Below are 20,857 nucleotides of genomic sequence, written 5' to 3' on the forward strand. Positions count from 1 at the left end.
TGTCTACCAAGAAACAACTGTAACTACAAGTTACTTTAAGGCCTTCAACAATGTGCAAACGCCGTATCCTGTAGTAACTTATAAAAGGCCCCGTCATGACAAAGTGTGACAATTTGCAAAAAATGCTCTAATTATTTTATGATTTAGATATTTTCTTGCTTCTCTTGCTTATTGTCCTGATTTTGCCTTATATGTCATTTTAGATTCGTTTTGCATGCCTTCAATTTCATTTCAGAAATGGTTTGTTTGCCGACTATGTCATTTCAAATTCGTTTTTCTTGCCCTCGATGTCATTTTAGAATAGTTTTGCTTGCCTTTTATATCATTTAAGAGTCATTTTGCTTTCTATGCCATTTCATAATCTTAATAATTCTCTTTGCAAGCAACTCCCACAGGTCGTATGCGCTGATAAAATTTAGCTTCAATAGTTTATTTACATTGCATTATTCTTAAATCCGTCAAGGAATTATTAGAACCATACCTGACTTGGATAATCGATTTTTAGATTTCATTAATTCGATGTAAGGAATCTTTGATATCGGTCTTCCGTTTTCAAAATTCATTTGAACATGCTGAGTCAGAAATAAATTTATAAAACCGTTCTTTGAATATGGATACATTTGTTCGTGGTTCTCAGTATTATATGGAATTAACTGTAACATTTTTTATTCAAAATAACGTTCATTTTCGTATCTTCCTATATTTCGCAACAATCACTGATTATTCATTTTCAAATTTGGTGTAGGTCCAGTGAGACCCCCTTTTGGCCCCAAATTATAGCAGTTTTACAAAATTGTTAAAATGTAAACTTTTAGTTATTTACTGGACAGTAGAATGCTTCTGCTACATAAATATGGGCTGTTTTTTTACAATACAATGCACATATATCGGGTACTAGCACCAATTAGTCATGCTAAATTACTGAAATCTTCATAATTCTAGCATTTTAGTTAAATTTTAGACGGTTTCCCTGTAAAACAAAAGTGGCCGCATTCGTGTTCATCCTAAATATTGAAAAGTAAGTTGTATTTGATGATAATACATAACATATATAAAGATTGAGGATGAACACGGATGCGGCCACTTTCATTTTTGACAAAAACCATCTGAAAAGTGACATTTTTTGGCATATTTGGTAGATTTTTCATATTTAAGCTTGAATCGGCACGTTTTTAATGACTAAATTAGTTAAAATCTTTCACATTAATTAATTGAATCAAATGAAATAGACACTTAAGTGTTTAAAAAGTGGTCAAAATCTTTCGTCAGATGAATCTGAAATTTGAGGCCAAAATCGGTCCTTACCGGACCTACTCCTTTGACAAAAAGTGAAAAGCAATTGAAAAACGACCGCTTCAGGTTCTACCAATATTCTTACATAAAAACTTTATTTCATTCATTCCTTGATATCTTTATTGAAACTTTGAAATAAATAATTTAATCAAAGTGACTGTAACATTGTTTTTTTAAATTTAATTCGGTAAGCGATAGATGTCCTTTGAATTCGCCCATACAGATAAATAATCATTTCAACGTGTTTTAAAGTATATTTTAATGTTTTATTTTAGATTAAATATTGTTTTGCATTGTTAAATATTTTAGCACTTAACCTACATTTCAAAAAAAAAATTAGCCAAATGACCCGATAAAACCTATTTCCCAGGCGTGCTAGCCATTCAGGTATTGTATTATACCTGTGCCAGATAAAGCGTATGGTTTAGGAATATCTTTCATTGTAATGATACGTTGTCTCAAGATGTCGGCATCTGGTCTATGATCTATATAACTGAAATTTAAAATCCAATATGAATAGTACATACACATGAATAATAAGGACAGTAGTAAAGACCATACCAACCTCCAACATTCAACTCATCCGTAAAAAGCAGACTTACAAAGACAAACAACAACGAGAAACACATGATCCAGATAACCTGACTTGGTACAGACATACGATATGGTGGATTTAAAGATTTAAATGCGCATACATTTTTTCCCCTTGTGAACCTATTTGATATTAAAAGCCCGCACAGTGCAACTATTCGACAGGATGACCACTAATTTAAAAAATAAGAAATAGCTTATATAAGGTAGCACACTTATTTGTCAAAATCTGCTGCTAAATAAAACCAAAAACAACACCATGCGGTTGAAATATTTGGCAACAGAAGCTTTTTGAAGAAATTTTAAATTCATGTTCGTTTAACACATGATAGATACTATGGACTTTATCAAAGACTGTTGAATTGGTGACATTTTATACCAGTTTAAATGTTTATATTGATTAATGTATAATGAAAGAAAATCAAGCAAACGCTATCAATTTGAGATTAAAACTAATAAGACATTAATTTTGCATCGTATTGCACAATAACATTATTAAATGGTCCATTATAAATTTACAATATAGGCAGAAAAGCTCCATTTACCATTCGCTGTTTAGCGATAATTGTTTCTCAAAAAAGCAACATAAAAATCTGCTACTGTAATGTTACAAATTTGTAATTTCATACCTCTGAAATCTGGTGGAATACATAATGATTCTCTTTATTAAAAACAAGCAATTGGCATATTAGCGTGTTATTGACAATATGAGACTTCCTGAGGCAAAGTCGACATCACGAAGGTTTAAATTTTTAATTCTGAATTTGTAGCTTTTTGCATTATACCCTTTCGGTAGGTGTTCTAAATTTATACTTCTCTGTGGCATTTCCGTCGGAAATAAGGCGACTGGACCAGAATGAAACACATTCTGAATACACTGAGAATTTAAACCTTGAAATACCACCAACATATAAACAGGAATTTCAGCTTTGTCTAAATATGTTCAGTGCTCACTTTTACCTTCTCTTCAATTAAGGTGCTTCTTCGTTCGATGCGGAATGCATTCATTCTCAGCCACAAACAACGTTAAAGTCGATGCCTCGGCTATGGTGACTGACACGCCTTTTTATGTTAAAAAAAACTTGCAACAACTCTCTGATGGATCCGTAGGTGGTCTGTTGCATGGCCCAATCCCTTTCTATTACACCCTTATTTTTCAGATGAAGTCCAATTTTCAAGCCCTGTATCCGTGTCGATCACATATTTTGCAGAAATTGTTATTTTTCCTGAATATGCATCGAATAAATGAAACTGGACGTCTTGTCAACGACAACTAATAAATCATTACACAACAGTTTCCAACTCTAACAACCAAATTGGGTTAAAATGTTTTTTGTGTGTATTATTCAGTAACCGTTTGACCTGTTGAAATAAGTAAATGCTCATATAAACTTGGCAATCTTAGTTAGATTATGGAAGTAAAATAAATCAAACAAATATATATGTATCAGTTATTAATAAAATTCAGATTTTATTTGACAGCAAGCATGTAATAATTTGTAATCTGTCCATGCATTGCCTACTGCATAGTTTTAAATCATCTGTTACAAAGTTGTGATTAAAAAAGATGACAAGTGTACATGATATTCAGGATCTGATTTTTTAAAATCTGATATCATAACCTATTTCAGTGTCAGCATTTCAAATGTCATACAACCTACATGTATTCAGTTATTTCAATATAACTTTTTTGACCTATACCAACCAAGACTCAATAATCAATGATAATGTCACGAAAATAATTTCACGTTGTGCAAAGAAACAAAAGACATGTAGTTACTGATATTATAATTATATATTTCAACCATTTGGACTTTAGTTCATCGATTTTGTAAAAACAACAATCATTTTCGTAGCATTTTTTTGCATGTAAATGTATCATTGAATGCATTGAACTGTTACCTTGTTAAATGATAACATTGTGGGCTAGATTATGCGATTATCCAATCATCTAGCTAGTGGGTTAATTGTGTAGCTGCTTGAACGTCGTCCATAAATACAATTTCTACATTTCTGCCATGTTCGATATAATATATATTGCCATTTTTTTTTATGGTTTCAAACTGTAAGGACCTGATAGAGGAATCTGTTCTTAAAATATGTTCCCACAGCGTTTTTGCATTCTGCATTATTTATATAACTATGTTTTCTATGCAAAAATGAGCCCTATAGAGATTGAAATGTGGTATAAGGGATTTTATGAACACAAATTAATTATAGCATAGGTAGCTTATTTTATATTATAATTTTATTGGGGCGCGGGGGGGGGGGGTATGATTGAAATTTAGGGAATAAAATGATTGTGTTTGTATTTGGTTCATTCATTTTTCACAATTGTAAAGCACTAGGACCAAAAGGGCAAATATGACATCATCATTTCAATTCTTTTCATTTCAAAATATGTTTATAACAAATCTATTGTCTTGATAATTTGCTTCTGGTGTAAATATAAAATTTCAATCCTGGTAATTATGATGAGTTTATTTGTATTATTTACCCAAATCTTTGCGACAAAAAGGAAATAGAACACAGTGGATTTTATTATTTCGCACTAGATTTTCTTTTTAATTATTATATTGTTTCTATATTAACTTAAGTAGGCTCGATATACAGTCGAACAGTACATTATCTATTGTCATAAATATCACTTAAGCTTTATAACTCTGAAATTGTAATTGGGTTTTATTGTTGATATGTTAATATTGATTGCTGAATCATGTTTTCTCTTGAAAATATTGCTTCTTAATGGTTCATGACTGTGCGAAAAACAGAAGAAAACGGTATACATTACTTTGTATACAGCTTTTATATTGATGTTTATTAAAGTCATCCACCGATGTAACCATTATTTTACAAAAACGCATAAGTCTAATAGACATAACATATATTCAGTTTTGTGAGAAATGGTATGAAAATTGCCTATATAACTTGAAGATAAAATACATACCGGTGTTTGATTTCATCTATCAAATACTTTTAATATACAGAATAAACTGTAACGTATACTTGGAGAAGTTAAAGAAAACCTAGAAACGGGAAGACTATAGAATTTTTGTAAGTAACAATATTTTCTAATATATTCTCAACCAAGTTCTAGATTTCGTAGAAGCAAATAAGGAACTACATTCGAGGCAACATGTCACTTAATTTTTCTATCTTAATTTGGCTCAGAAAAGTATTTTTAGTGCTGGTGTTAGTAAAAACAAAAGGAGAATATTACACCCTCTTGTCTATAACACATATCCATGAACATGCTGTAAAGCCTTAGATGATCATTTTCGAGCCTACCGTTAATTTGAATAATCTAATTGGAGGGATCTTGACACGCGTATAGTGGTTTCGAATTGGACAACATTGAATAAGAATTGTAAAATAACATGGCGATAATATGAAAGTAAGCAAACTGTAAGCTCCTATCTACTAACTAGTTAATTTCACTACATTTAAACAAACCCAATCGAGGTTATACCTTCAAAACGTATATTTAAAGTTTTAATTTTAAACAAGCGATCACACATTACTGCCATTCATATGACCTAATTATACAATATATATATTCGCTTTTTTTTATTTTCTACAGAATATAAATATAAACACTACCGGTGAGAACAAATATAAATATCATAGGGTTTTTAAAGTACGAAAAATAAAAAAAATCTGAATATGTTCAATTACAAATGCGTCTCTTCTAATCTTTACCTAAAATATGATAATAAGTACAAATGAAAATATTGAAATCATGCCAATTTTAACAAAGGTGTTATATAATATCCGTATAAAAGATAGAATAAGGGTTAGATGATAATGTCACAAAAACAAGTGAAAACAGTCTAACGAAAGACCGAAACCACTTTAAAATAATGTCGAGTAGTTGTTATGTCTTAAGCATAAGATAAATGCGGATTCAATGAACATCAATACTCTATAAGGAAAGCATTTCTTCAATACACATTCAACTAGATGTACATGACAAGGAAAACGTTGAACATTAATTATATACCTTCTACATGTATAGAATAACAAAACATGGATTGATAAAGATCCACGCAAACTATGTATGAAACTGTACATTAAATTTGAAAAGGCCTATAACATATATACATTCAACATGTAATCAAGTTAACATACACAAAATTTACTTAAAGAAGTTTACTGTAAGGCTATAACTTGATAACGGTTGATGTTGAGAATTTGTAATAAACATGCGGAAATGTGTCTATTTAACGTCTTAATCAACGAATGTGGATATGGAAATAAGTAGAATGTGTCTGATTATCAAACTAGACAACTATTCACCTGACGATACATCTACAAGTCACGTCAAGGCCTTTAACAATAAGCAAACACCATACCATATAGTAAGCTATAAAAAGCCCCGTCATGAAAAAGTGTAAAAACCTTACAAAAGAGAAATCGAGGCTATCAAATATTCTCCTATTATTTAATGCTTTTTATATTTTCATTTCCTTCTCTTGCAGTTTGTCCTGACTTTTTCCTGAAAAAAAAAAGACTTGTGTTTGTTGCCTTCTGTGTCATCTCGAACTCGTGTTGATAGCCTTATATGTCATTTCCGATTTGGGTTTGGTGCCTTCTATGTCATTTCAGAATAGTTTTGTTTGCCTTTTATCTTCATTTCAGATTTATTTTGCTTGCATTCTATGTCATTTAAATTAAGTTTTGTTTGCCTTTTATGTCATTTAAGATTCATGTTGCTTGTTTTCCATGCCCTTTGCTTAATAATTCTCTTTATGATCAAGCAATATATTGTTATCAACTCCAACAGGTCTTGTACCGTGATTTAACATGCTGAGTCAGAAATTATTTGATAAAACCGTTCTTTGAATATGGATAGATTTGTAAGTGGTTCTCAGTATTATATGAATTAACTGTAACATTTTTTATTAAAAATAACAATTATTTTTGCATTTTCCTATAGTTAGCAACAATCACTGATTATTCATTTTCAAATCTGACAAAAAAATAAAAGCAATTGAAAACCGACCGCTTCAGGTGCTACCAATATTCTTGCATAAACACTTTATTTCAGTCATTCCTGGATATCTTTATTGAAACTTTGAAATAAATAATTTAATCAAAGTGACTGTAACATTACTTTTTTAAATTTAATTCGATAAGCGATAGATGTCCTTGGAATTCGACCTCACAGATACATAATCATTTCAATGTGTTTTAAAGTATATCTTAATGTTTTATCTTAGATTTAATATTGTTATGCAATTGTTAAAAATTTTAGTACTGAAACCTACATTTCAATAAAAAATTAGCCAAATGACCCGATACAACCTATTTCCCAGGCGTGCCAGCCATTCATATATAGTTGTATTATACCTGTGCCAGATAAATCATAATGAGTAGGAATATATTTCATTGTTAAAACGTTGTCTCAAGATGTGGGCATGTGGTCTATGATCTAGATAACGGCAATTTATTTAAACAAAAGTCAATCCTTCAAATAGGAAATTCAAATATGAATAGTACATATAAATGTTAACAGAATAGTACAAGAGACCACACCAACCACCAACATTCAGTTCTTTTGTATAAAAAAGCACACATACAAAGACAAACAACATCAACAAACATATGGTCCAGAAAGCCTGACCAAGTACAGATACATGATATGGCAGGGTCAAACAAGTTTTACATGCGCATAAACCTTCTCCTTTGTGTATCTATATTATATAAAAAGCATGCTGCAGTCACCTAACAGGATGAACACTAACTTAATCAATTAAACAAAAAAGTCAAATGCCGCTATTATATAAAAAGTCAGCTAAGGTATTCATGTGCACACTTATTGGTTAAGCGCTGCTGATATTGTTTAAGCGCTGCTGAAATTGGTTAAGCGCTGCTGATATTGGTTAAGCGCTGCTGATAAATATAACCAAAGACAACACTAATGTGGTTGAAATGTTTGGCAACGTTAGACGTTTCAACTATATTTTAAAAATTCGTGATCATTTAACACATGTTAATATGGACTTTATCAAAGACTGTTGAATTGGTGACATTTTATATCAGTTTAAATGTTTATATTGATTATTGTATAATGAAAGAAAAGCAAGCAAACGCTATCAACTTGAAATTAAAACTAAAAAGATATTAAGTATGCATCGTATTACACAATAATGTTACTACTACTGTAATGTTACAAATTTGTAATGAAACTATATGTTAAGTTAACACTAACCAATACATCAAATAACAACCGTTTACAACCGTTACAACTAAATTTGGTAAACGAATGGTGTATTTTTTAGCATTAACACGTTACTGTTGAAATAGTTAATGCTCTAACTAATTTGGTAAACAAAGTTTGACCAACCATTAACATTAGTATATGCATCAATTATTTGTAAACAGGAAATTACAGATTGTATTTGACAACAGACATAGTACTATTTGTTATCTGTCTATGCATCGCCTACTGCATAGTTTTAAATCATCTGGCACAATAGTTATGATTAAAAAAGGTGACAAGTCGACATGATATTCATGACCAGAAAAAAAAAACTATTTGATATCATAACCTATTTCAGTGCCAGCATTTCAGATGTCATACAACCTACATGTATTCAGTTATTTCTTTAACACCTTTAATAAAGTCTTTGACCTATACCAAGACTCAATAACCAAACATTAATGTCACGAAAATAATTATACGTTGTGCATAGAAAAATAAAACAAAAGAAGTATACTTACTGATATTATTATTATATATGTCAACAATTTGGACTTTAATTCATCGATTTTTTTACAATTTGAAGCCTTTTTGACATCTTTTTGCATATATATCATTGAATGCATTAGACTGTTACCTTGTTAAATGATAACATTGTGAGCTAGATTATGTGATCATTTTAAAAACAAATACGTTCATTTAGCTAGTGGGTTTATTGTCTAGCTGTTAGATATTTGGCTATAAGTACAATTTCTACAGTCCTGTTGGGTCAAATATGATATTTATTGAAATCTTTTTTTAATTCTACAATACAATTGTGACAAACAAGTTCACTAAATAATGGAAACAACCTTTTTTTTGTCTGCTGTAGTTATAACAAAGCAGAACATAAACCCAAATTTATACTCGTGTAGAGCATAAACAACTACCAAACGATTTTAAGATATAATACTCAAATCTTTGGGGTCATCCGTTTCACTCAAACATATGCATTGTGGAGGATTGTGTGTAATGGAAATTTGGGGAGTTGAAGGTTGTGATTATATAATGATACCTCAATGTTCTAGTGGTCTACAGGTAAAAAACATTATGACCAAAAGGGCAAATAGGATCATCATACCCTTTCATATGAAACTATGTTTTGAATAAATCTATTGTTTTGATAATTTTTATTATTTCTCAAGAATTTGCGACACAAAATAAATAAAACACACGTCTTTACGTCACAAAGTAAATAGAACACACAGTGGTTTTAACTATTTCGAACTAGGTTTTTATTTCAATTATTTTATTGTTTCAAAATATTAACTTTAGTAGGCTCAATAAACACTGCAAAAGTACATTATCTTTAAGTAAATATCACTTAAGCTATATAACTCTATTTACTTCTTAAATGAAGCACTTTTCAAGTAATTCCAAAGTTTTTGACACAAATCCAGTTATCATATTGTGGTCAGTAACCTTTGGTTATAAAAGATCTTGACCAGCCTTTTGACAACAATTAAAGTTAACTCTACTTTTAGAAAAATGCAACGTATCTATGTGATAGTGTGGTATACAATATTAAAGCATGAGCGAGTTATTCACTCTGATTACATATTCCAAGGATACTGAGACAACAGTTACTATCAAACAGATACGTCAGACGTCAGCCTGCACGGAGACAACAAGTAAACAATAAAATAAACAAACCCTAAAAAAAAACCTCTTATTTTAAAACAGTCACAATAAATATGTTGCACAGAATGGTATAGTGGTTAGCCCAATAATGGTTTTGACAAAATGCACCAAACCGTTACTGAAAAAGATCACTCAGCAAAACGATGCACAAGACAATTTTTAAAGAAATATAACAAGTGACAACTGATATCAACCCAAATATCGTCTGCTCAGCAATAAAAAATTATATTTCCTAGGAGAGTATATTACTTACCTTATTTTGTAGTAACGTATAGAATTTAATGGCAGTAAACGTGCCTTGTTTAGCGAATGGATTAGAATTGAATTAGTATTTCAGCACCTACTTTACTTTAGTTCTTGACAATGTCGACAATCAAAAGTTTAATATAATTGTATGAATTCAAGAACTTGAAAATGAAACTAATAAGACTGGTTGTACAATTTTACATTTTAATTTAAAATATTAAAACCTCAACAAAATAAGGACGAGTAGTTTGATTGATCTCATTAAAAAAAGAATATTTTAGCATTTTAATCATGCATACCAATTTTTTGTGTTGTGTCATTGAAAGTTGAACGAAAAGAATAAATAATAAAGTGGAATTGTTTCTTCCTTTTTTCGCTTAATTAAAGTAATTAACAATAAATAAATGGAATAGAATGAAAATAGCATATTTGAAACGTATGCAGTATGTTTTTATCTTGTATTACAATTTTAAATTTAAGTTACTAATACATAATTACCTCCATGATTATATATATCAACTTATATTAATATTTAAAACAAAGCTTTGAAGAGGTTTGACTAAGAACCAAACACGTCAATATTTGTTAGGACAACAAAAAGAACTGGGGGAAACGGATATGTGTATAACTTGAGTTACAATCATCTCAAGGGGGATCACGCTGAAACTGGTGAATATTATTGCACCAATTCGATGATGAGAGAGATGTAGGTGTAATGCAAAATAGTGTCCTATGAAATATTGTTTGGAGACAATATTTCACGACTACATTGTCACATGACACATTGTCATCCTCTATAAAATGAAGTCTAGAAAGGACAAATTTTCATAATGCATTTAACAGATGAATACATGAAAATTAATCCTGTTAAACGGGGTTATATTTCGGGTGTATTGAGACATTATTTCACAGACTGATATTGTCATTGAATTTTGTCTAATGAAGGAGATGAACAATATTTTATGTTACATAGGGATTCCAACAAAATTATCTGGTGTCAAACTAATCCAGGTTACTGACTTTGGACACCCACATCCACATACTTTGTTTGAGAACCAAAGTATATCTCATAGCTGCTTTAATTATGGTCCTTGTGATATTGAAAAATGTCAGGACACAAATATATATTGAAATAATCCGGTTTGCAGTCACTCTGACAGCCTCTTGTTCAAATAATGAGAATAGATGTATGTATCAAATCACATTTAACTAAAATCTTATGAAATTGGTGTTGATAGGTGACGCCTTGTTAAATTTCGGTCGATTAAAGAAGCAATTTAAATTTCCAATGTCACAAAAATGTTAATTATGCTTTGAAATGAATCAGTTTTTAAAATCTAAAAGATGAACAATAAGATAACCTTTTAAACAGTTCTCAAGATTTTGTATTGATCGCAATAACGTGATTTAATTAGCATATACAATGCATATGTAAAATGTATAAGTAGTAATATAACTTAGAATTTCGAACAAACTCTGTACATTTTTCTAGCTATCAATAATTGATTAAAATAAAAAATAAAAAAATTTAACAAACACGTTCTACAATACCAGTGAGGTAGCCTGTTTTAAATTGAAGTAGATGTTCCCAATTATGATAAGGACACGTATAATAAAATAAGAAGAGGATCATCTAGATGTTGAGCTGTGTTTAAACGAAGTGTGGGTTCTTCAACATTCAACCCTTTAAACAAACATGCATGCTAAACCTCACAGAACAAACTATGCTACCTTACATGTGCGAATATGGAAACTTTAATTTATCAATAAAAAGAAAAAGTTTAATGTTTTTCTGCTTTCAAATTAACACTTTAACTGTAAGTAATAAAGGAGATCCATAAAACAAGAGTATGAACAGGTTATTTTCTACAACCTTCAAGTTTATATCTACAACTTTTCATTTTATCTAATCAACAGTAACTTCGTTTGGTACTAACTTTGTATATTAAAACTTCCAGTTTATAAAGAACGTAAGCTTGATTAAACCTATGAAGTAAAGTCCTTAGTATTTATCTACAGAAGGCGTTACTCTATTGGAGAGGGATTAGGTTCACAATACAAATGTCTATTTATCTCTAAAGGGGGTATCTTCACTTATTGAAATATGTTGTCATCTTCATAAAAATTTAAAGTGTTATTGAAAAAATTGAAAAGTTAGTGAAATTTCTTCATGCTGTGTTCTATCATTTAAAAGAAGTGAAATATATTCCACATAAAAATAAAAATGTGCATTTCTGAAAAACATTCCTTCTTTCTTATATTTAGAAAAAATGACTCCAGTCACAGTTTGTTTCACATTAGTTTTCTTTCCCTTCAAGATGGATGTTAGTTTTATTCAGTTTTTTCACGACACTGAATTATAAGTTTTGGACAAAAGATGCGAGACATACGAATTAAATGTTGCCAATGTTTTGTAAGAAAACCACATATTTGCCCATGCCATAAAATAATAATGAAAGATCAGAGACAAGATGTTGAAATCGCTTTTTATTAATATATCAACCTTTGCCAAAGTGGTATTAAAAGAACCGAACAATTATATTTTAATTAAAAAAGAATCCTAAACAATAGGGTTCAAACATTAAAGGAAACATTTAGAACGACGCGTGTCGAAAAACGAACCGTATCGACATTAAACCGACATACTGACCTGCAAGGAAATACATGGACTAAATGACGGACACACACACAAGAAAAGAAAATGTACAAAGTTTGTGCATTTATATTGCCCACAGTTGGTAAAAATAAAAACACATGGTAACAATTACCCACATTTTTCAAATTAAATCAAAAAAGGTTAGGGGCACATGTTGATCTTGTAAGATGGTGCGCATATGTTCATGTTGTAGGAGCTTATAGATGGTGCGCAAATGTTGATATCGTCAGAGCTTAGACAGTGCGCAAATTGTGATATCGTACGAAGTAAGACGACACACAAATGTTCATACCGTAAGACTGCATGTGTCAATGTTTATAAATTTAGATAATGCGCAAATCTTCATATCGGAAGACGGTGTGCAAATGTTCGTATCGTAAGACTCTGTGCACTATGCATCGGTTCATACCCGGCAACCTATGGGTTAGCTTGTTAGTTTAGAATTTGTAAATCAAAGATTCAGAGAACAACTTATTTTTTTTCAAATTTAAGATCCGGATGTTGTTCAATGAAAATTTTTACAATTACAATAACATAATTTTACATTGGTATGTTAAATATGCAGAATGGTGTCACAATTATCCTCAAAGGTAATGCATTGTAACCTTATCTATCAAATGTGTTCAGTAAGCATTGACGCAAGTTATCCAAAACTGCTATACTCGACCGGGGAAACTTTAACAAGACCCAAGAATCAATGTGTTTTGGTATGTCTATTAAGTGAATCCTTGTACTTTGGTAGTATAATTGTCAATATAAAACAAAACTGTAAAAGTTAATGTTCGATTTCAGTGCTGCTTGCTTTATTTCTAATTTTGACATTCTATACATGAATAAAATTCGAATGTGTCAATATTTTTGTATCTAATTAAATGAAGGACAAAATAAATATGGACCGAGCTTTCAATTTATGAAAAGAAATCCTTGTAAAGAATAAATGGTTGATTAAAGTTGCAAGGTTTAAGTCGTAAGTACACGGTTTTATCAATAGATAGATGTCATATCATTGACAGTTATATTTATAATGGATTTACTCGGCAGGGGGACAAATCGAGAATCCAACAGAATCAAAACTGAAAATATTTACATTCAAATTATCTTCTTTCAGAATTCTAAAAACTGGAATTAAAAGGATATAAAAGATGTCTTTTTGGTTTTGTCGTGTTGGTTTTTTTTTGTTGATTTTTCATTGACCTATAGCCCAAATTTTCGTTTTTCGTAAATCTTAATCTAATTTTCGTGAGAAATCGTTTTTACTTACATATTTCGAAGTTTGTACAATTGTAGTTAACATACTTTAATTCAAAATAAAGAAAATTTGAATACCATCCGAGAAATGTGTGTGCTTAAACTTGCATTAGAATAAAAATGTCTATTTGAAAAAAAAATTGAAAGCCAACCACCCTACTCTAGAAGTTTGGGCAAATTGCGGCGACCGAGAAAAAGACAAAACACAAGACTATTCATAATTAAAATAATTTTTGATGAAATTAAAATTTATGATGCTATTACTTCGCTGATTCTGTAAACCTGTCGTTATTGGTCTCGTATTCGAAATTTCGAAATTTTTAATCAGAAAATTTACGATTTTACTCTATTTCGCTGTCTTGTTAAATGCACTTTGCGACTGATATACATGTATATTTATTCAGCCTGAATACAGACGAATGAAATTGATTAAAATATCAATATACTTGAAAACCACTTATATTATAACAGAAAAGACAATTTAATAACGTTTACATACATATGATTATTTTATTAGGTAAAAATGCACAACATCAAATATCTCATATACTTTATAGATCACTATATTACGTAAACACTTCAATGCAAACTTACCTATTAATTGAATGTTTTATGTATGAAATATATGGTATACAATATAAATATAAATGTCTGAGAATGATAAGTTCAAACGGTTAAATTTACTAAAATTGCTCAGCTTCTTATCGATATAGATACACAAAATCTTATTCGCTAGCCAAGGGTTACGAAAGGGGACAGGATTGTTACCCTTGCCTTAAGCTTGCGAAGAAGATATAGAGTAGACCCTTGGGTTGCTGAAATTTTTCATTGATGGGTCTTTTTATTCATTTAATTTTTGATTCAGAAAAAAAAAAATCATTAAAAAGGTATAAAGACGGTTTGTAATTTATAACACAGATTTACTAAACACACTTGACAACGCCAACAGTAAAGGGCCATCGCTTTTATTGTTGTTCTTCATCTCAATATTTACCGACCAATCAATCGATAACTAAATAACTTGCAGTTTTGAACAAAAATAATTAAAAAAAAAACGTATAGAAGGAAAAAAAGGAAAAACAAAACCAAACAAATTCACAGAAAATTCCGCAGTAAACTTAATTGAGCAATTCGGAACCACTTTCTGCTTCAGAACTGGTGTCCGTTTGTTTATTTGCTATACAAGTTTGAATTGAGATTATTTATAAACACGTATATGACTTTTTATCCTGCAATTTATAGCTTTTGGTAAAGTAATACAATTTCATGATTGAAAAAAGATGAAAGCAAAACAAGCAAATAGCATATTGACTTGAAATATGACAGTTCTTTTATCTCTAAAGATAACACTTTCAAAACAACAATAAATATGTAACTTAATACATTTAAACGGTAACTACTGTGTTGTTTTATTTTCTAGTCAAAGAAACTTTAAAAGTTATTTTTTTGCGTCGCAATACTTTAAAATGTAATTTGTTACAAATAAGTGGACATAAGGGGGATATGTTGTATGTCATCCTTAGATAAGTCAAGAGACTACAATCCAGAGACAAAAACAAATCAAGAAATGTTATTCTCGATAAGGAGACTTAAAGTTTATAGAACGTACAAAATTATTCAATACAGGAAAACACTTAACTTTATAACACTGGAATAATTAACAAGGAAAACATAGGTACTTATAAAACAATAAATACTGAAAACAGTCTATTTGACTTGTTGATAATAAATTATACCGACTATAAGAATGTACTTTAGAGTTTATTTCATTTTAACAGTGCAAGAAGGTACGCTCTTGGTGTATTTTAAAATTCACGAGGCATAACCCCAATTATAATACTTTAAAAAAACAAAGCGACAATCAACATATGGACATGGTTTGATGGATTAACTTCATTTCTGATTATTGCTTATAGTTTGAAACTTATACAAATACATCACTGTCCCATATTGAACAGAATCCCTTACTTAAAATACCAGTTCCAAATAATGTGCCTGTAGTCCATAATTTTATATATAATAGGTTTGTCGTTCATTCTTGTTTACATGAATTGATGCTTTAGTGGTCTTATTTCAACTTTTCCTTCTGACTAGAACCTTTTGTTGATTACTCCTCTTGTTAAAAGTTTGAAGGTAACGTTTGTATTTTCACTCTTTCAGTAATACATGTAGTTGTCTTGTTTGTTTGTTCCACATCTCTCTATTTCTTTAATGTGTATAAGAACTATTTGGCTATAACGGCAAGTCACCGGCATTTTAGCGTCTATTTATTCCGGTTCTCCACTTGGTCCTGAAAAAAGCAACACGCTTATTTGTACTTCACTTTGGGGAAATAAATAATTTCATTTGGCATAATTATTCAAATATGCAATTTGATACAATTCTCCAAAACAAAGGAAGAAAAGCTTTGTTTTTAATAAAACTCTGTTAATGAATCTGATGTTTAAATGATTTAAGAAAGGTGTTCAAAAGACAACAAATGTGTGTTTGTGTGTGAATATTTATGGATTGCATTCATTGAACATTTTTCTTTTGATTCGGATTAATCTTACCAATTTCAAGTATCGGTGAAGTTTTTGTAACAGATAATATTGAACATTTATGACTTTTAAATCTGCCTATTGAAATTTGATTTATAAGTACCCACGTAAAGACACATATTATCTAACCAATTTTAATACTTGGTTACTAAATAACCAAGCAATAATGCAATTTATAAAATCATTTTAAACTAATAAATATTTTGGACAAACAACTTGTAGGAGTTCGTGGTTTTAAATCGATCAAGATTGATAGTATTTTAATTTATATTTTTTAATAATGCAACTTCTATTGGCGATTGTTCACAGTGGGCGAGTGGTATAAGAAGTTCATCTACAGTATCATTAGCCTGTTAACGTTGAGTTTGTTGGTTTGAACTCCGCAAGTGCAGAAGTGTTCCTACTACAAACTCAAAAAGCTTGATAAGTTTTTCTAATTTGTCAATTCGAGGCTCTTGTCATACCACTGCTTTTTATTTCACTGTATCTCTGAAATTATAAATGCTTTGCATCGGTTTTCGAAAATCAGATGTAGTCCGACTTCTAAATGCATATTACATTTCTTTCAACTCAAAAACATTGTCCAGTTTAGCAAGTTAGATTCAGTTTATTTTACAAATAGCTTAACATCATAGAATGTTGTAACTAATTTATATTTGTATATGTAAGAACTCAAATATATATCCAGATTGATAGGGGATTAAATGCACATGCATATCCTTTTTCAAATGCATGTTCCGAATATTAAACATTGTATAAAATTGAGAATGGAAATGGGAAAGTGTCAAAGAGACAACAACCCGACCAAAGAGCCAAAAACAACCGAAGGCCCCAAATTGGTCTACAATACAGCGAGAAAATCCCGCATCCGAAGGCGTGTTTCAGCTGCACCCTAGGTAAAAATGTGTACTTGTTCAGTGATGATGTTGGCCATACTTAACTCTTCTTTGCTTCCTCAAATTTTATCCTCACATTTGCTAAAGTACATCAGTACATTTTTCTATCGTGTGAGTGTTAAGAAACCCGAAATAATTCATATCTTGCATGATTTTTTTTACCAAGTTTTATTTTATTTCTTACAGCGGTTCAACTATCCAGAGAAGATAACAGACATCTTGCTTGAAGACGAGACTCTAACATTGTGGCGACCGGCCATTACCACAACGCAGTATTGTCTGATTCCGGAGTCGATCTTAGAGGAACACTGGCCAAATATACTCCAAGTTTATTATACAAAATTTGACTGTGTCAGCAGTGTTATGCCTTTTGATGATGCGATCAAAATCATTGCTCATCAGTCAACTACTATTTTGCCTACACAAGATTACTCAGTACTTCGAGACTTTCCTAGAATTCGGGGTTTATGGTACAAACCCGACAAATCCGAAAACATTGGATTAACGGATGAATCCAGAATTGGAAACGTGAAATTCTCATTTTCATTTCCAAAATCGGAGAAAGAAAATTTGCTTAGTCAGTTAAATATGTATTATCTTGAAGTTATGGATTACCAATCTGAACACAAATCTGTCTCCAGATTTCTTCTGACTAAAAGTAAATACAACAATCTACCTCTATACGACGTTCACAAACCAGGAGGTCCTATTTATGTGAGAAAGAATGAAACATTAGAAGGAATTACAGAATCCTACTTTTTCCTGAAAACATGTAGAAATTTCCAGGGAAAAATAGTCGATCACATTGTTGAGTTCATGCTTGAGGAGGATCCTTGGCCCCTCTGTCAACTATCAACTACATCGCATATCCCTTTTAAAAAACCAGAGGAGTTCATAAATTTTGATAGCCGGGATTTTGGCCGTCTTCATACTGGTTACCTTGGAGCAAACTGGGACAGAGCGATGGCAGGAATGTTTGTATGGGCTCTTCAGTCTAAAGTACCATGGCTGGTGTATGAAAGATTACACGAGAATATAAAAAGTACCGTAAACTTAGTGGCATGCGAAGCCCCCTTAGAGGAAATCTTTACGGCATCTGCGCCTATATTGTGTAAGAGATTGCTAGATCTCCTAGTTGAACTTTATCCATTTATTGCTAAATGTCACAATGATCAAGACTTAGCTGAACTTTTACAATTGTTCAAAACAATTCACATGTGTGATGATCAATGCATAATGGTCAGTTTAAAGTATGTGGACATACCTATATCAAGGATTTTGAATTCGTACCTAGCTCTATTAGAAAAGGTGATCGCATCGTGCTCTTTTTCTTTGAAACAAGCTGTGATTTCTACGCTGCTTCCGTGGTCAATACTGGCGTACCATTACTATGACCACAAGATTGACAGTTGTAGAAAAATGGTAGCTTTCATCAGTCAAATTGATGAATTGAGTTGCAAACTTTTACCAGGGAACGGGGAAACACGTGACTTCCTTCATTCAGCGTCAACCGATCTTACAGGAAGAACTTCCGGTTTTGCTTCCATGTCGTCATATTATGACGAAGATGAGGACGAATCTTTAAGATATTTGCCATCATGACCAACTCACTTGTTTCATTTGCTGTGAGTGAAAAAAAAATTAACATCCGAGGGCTATTTCTAAACAAAAGATTCTTTTGTAGAAAATAAGAAGTTCCAAAGGCTAGACATGCCAAAGAAACCGCAAACTGATATACTGTTTAGTTCAACTTAAATTGCAGTGACGGATCCAGGTGTGGGGGGGGGGGGGCTTCCGGGGGTTAGAACCCCCTTTTTTGGACGAACAATGCATTTGAATGGGGACATGTAGTTGGATCCCCCTTTGTTCTGGGTTAGGATTAGGAACCCCCTTTTTTAAATGGCTGGATCCGCCCCTGAATTTGTATATTGAAAATAAATATATTATTGAAAGATAAAAATACAATTTTACACAGTGTACAATACTGAGCTGAACCGAGAATAACATCATCGTTTCAAATTTAACCTTTATCTATCAAACTAGTCTGAAATCAATCTAAATTTAGCCCAAAAAGAGAGAGATTTGACATCGTTTGAAACACATGTATGATTCTGGTTAGGCATATCTCATCATGTCTTTTAAATTCTTTAAACATTCAATTGATACTAAATTAGAACCACTTTGATGCTAAAATGTACAACAACTTATGCTGCTGACATAATATTGCGGAGTTTGATGTCGTGTTTCAAACGAAAGGTCAACATATATTCATACCTTTTGGTTCTTTTTCATACATATTTTGGATATTGGTCGAATAGCACTACTCTTGCTTAGAAAAACTTAGAAAACTGTAATGTTTTTTTTTCACATTGAGTAAAAAATGCTTTAAGCTGTAAAGATTACAGAGGTCAATTATTTGACCTCAACACGAGTTATCGCATCCATTCTTTTAAGTTTGCTGAAACATTGAAACTAAACACATATCAAGCTGTCCATAGTCAAATAAACAAGAGCATTCATGACCCTATCATTTATTACGAATAATTTATATCAAACATGAAAATTATAGCTGTTCTCAAGAGATTTGTCATTGCTTAATAAAATAATATGTCAGGAGAGATAACTCTAATTTACTGTTGTAATTGAAGTTTAACTAACTGTGTTGTCGCATTTGATGAGTATTTGTGGGTTTATTTTCCATAGGAATGTTCAGAGCCAAAAAATGTGAATAAAAATATATACAATGGTAGCTTTATGGCAAGAGGTAATATTATCAAATCATCGGGCTTTCAAAGTAAAATTGAGAAAGGAAATGGGGAATGTGTCAAAGCCATAACAACCCGACCATAGAGCAGACAATAGCCGAAGGCCACCAATGAGTCTTCAATGTAGCAAGAAACTCCCGCACCTGGAGGCGTCCTTCGGCTGGTCCCTTAAAAAATACTAGCTCAGTGATAATGGACGTCATACTATACTCCGAATTAAACACAAGAAACTAAAATTAAAAATCACAAGACTAACAAAGGCCAGAGGCTCCTGACTTGGGACAGGCGCAAAATTGCGGCGGGGTTAAACATATTTCAAAGTGTACGTATTTAAACTGTAATAAAAATTTAAGAAAGGGAAAATAAAAAAAATGGTATATAAATGGACATTTTCAACAATAAAACCAGATACCTTGATGCTGTACTTACTGTTGATAATACTTTATTGAAAAAGCTGAATGAATTTATCCCAACGAACATTGGCGATATGAGTAAATAATGTCCCAATTTTTAGAGTGTTTGTACAAAATGGGAAAACTGAAACTAAAATGCACAAGAGAGACGATACATATGAAACATAAAAAATTTCCCGTCTTTCAGTTCCTCTTGCTGCATCAAATAACGTGTACATTTCACAACTGGTGTGGTTTTCCAAATATTTTATCACGAAGCTGACTTTAATGAGGGTTTTCCTGTATTAACAAGAAAAATGACTTTATGCAGGGTAACAGCTACCACTG

General features: G+C 31.3%; 1 protein-coding gene across 1 annotated transcript in view; it reads left to right on the plus strand.

The window, feature by feature from the left end:
- LOC143056786 (uncharacterized) overlaps positions 1-20,101 on the plus strand; it is a 33,049-nt gene extending 12,948 nt beyond the window's left edge. The window contains exon 2 of the mRNA XM_076229949.1: positions 17,539-20,101. Within this exon, the coding sequence (XP_076086064.1) occupies positions 17,539-18,954 (1,416 nt within the window). The 3' untranslated portion in view covers positions 18,955-20,101. The remainder of the gene's footprint in view (positions 1-17,538) is intronic.
- Positions 20,102-20,857: the final 756 nt, after the last annotated feature.

Source organism: Mytilus galloprovincialis, chromosome 13 (assembly GCF_965363235.1).
Source record: "Mytilus galloprovincialis chromosome 13, xbMytGall1.hap1.1, whole genome shotgun sequence".
In the NCBI taxonomy this organism is placed as follows: domain Eukaryota; kingdom Metazoa; phylum Mollusca; class Bivalvia; order Mytilida; family Mytilidae; genus Mytilus; species Mytilus galloprovincialis.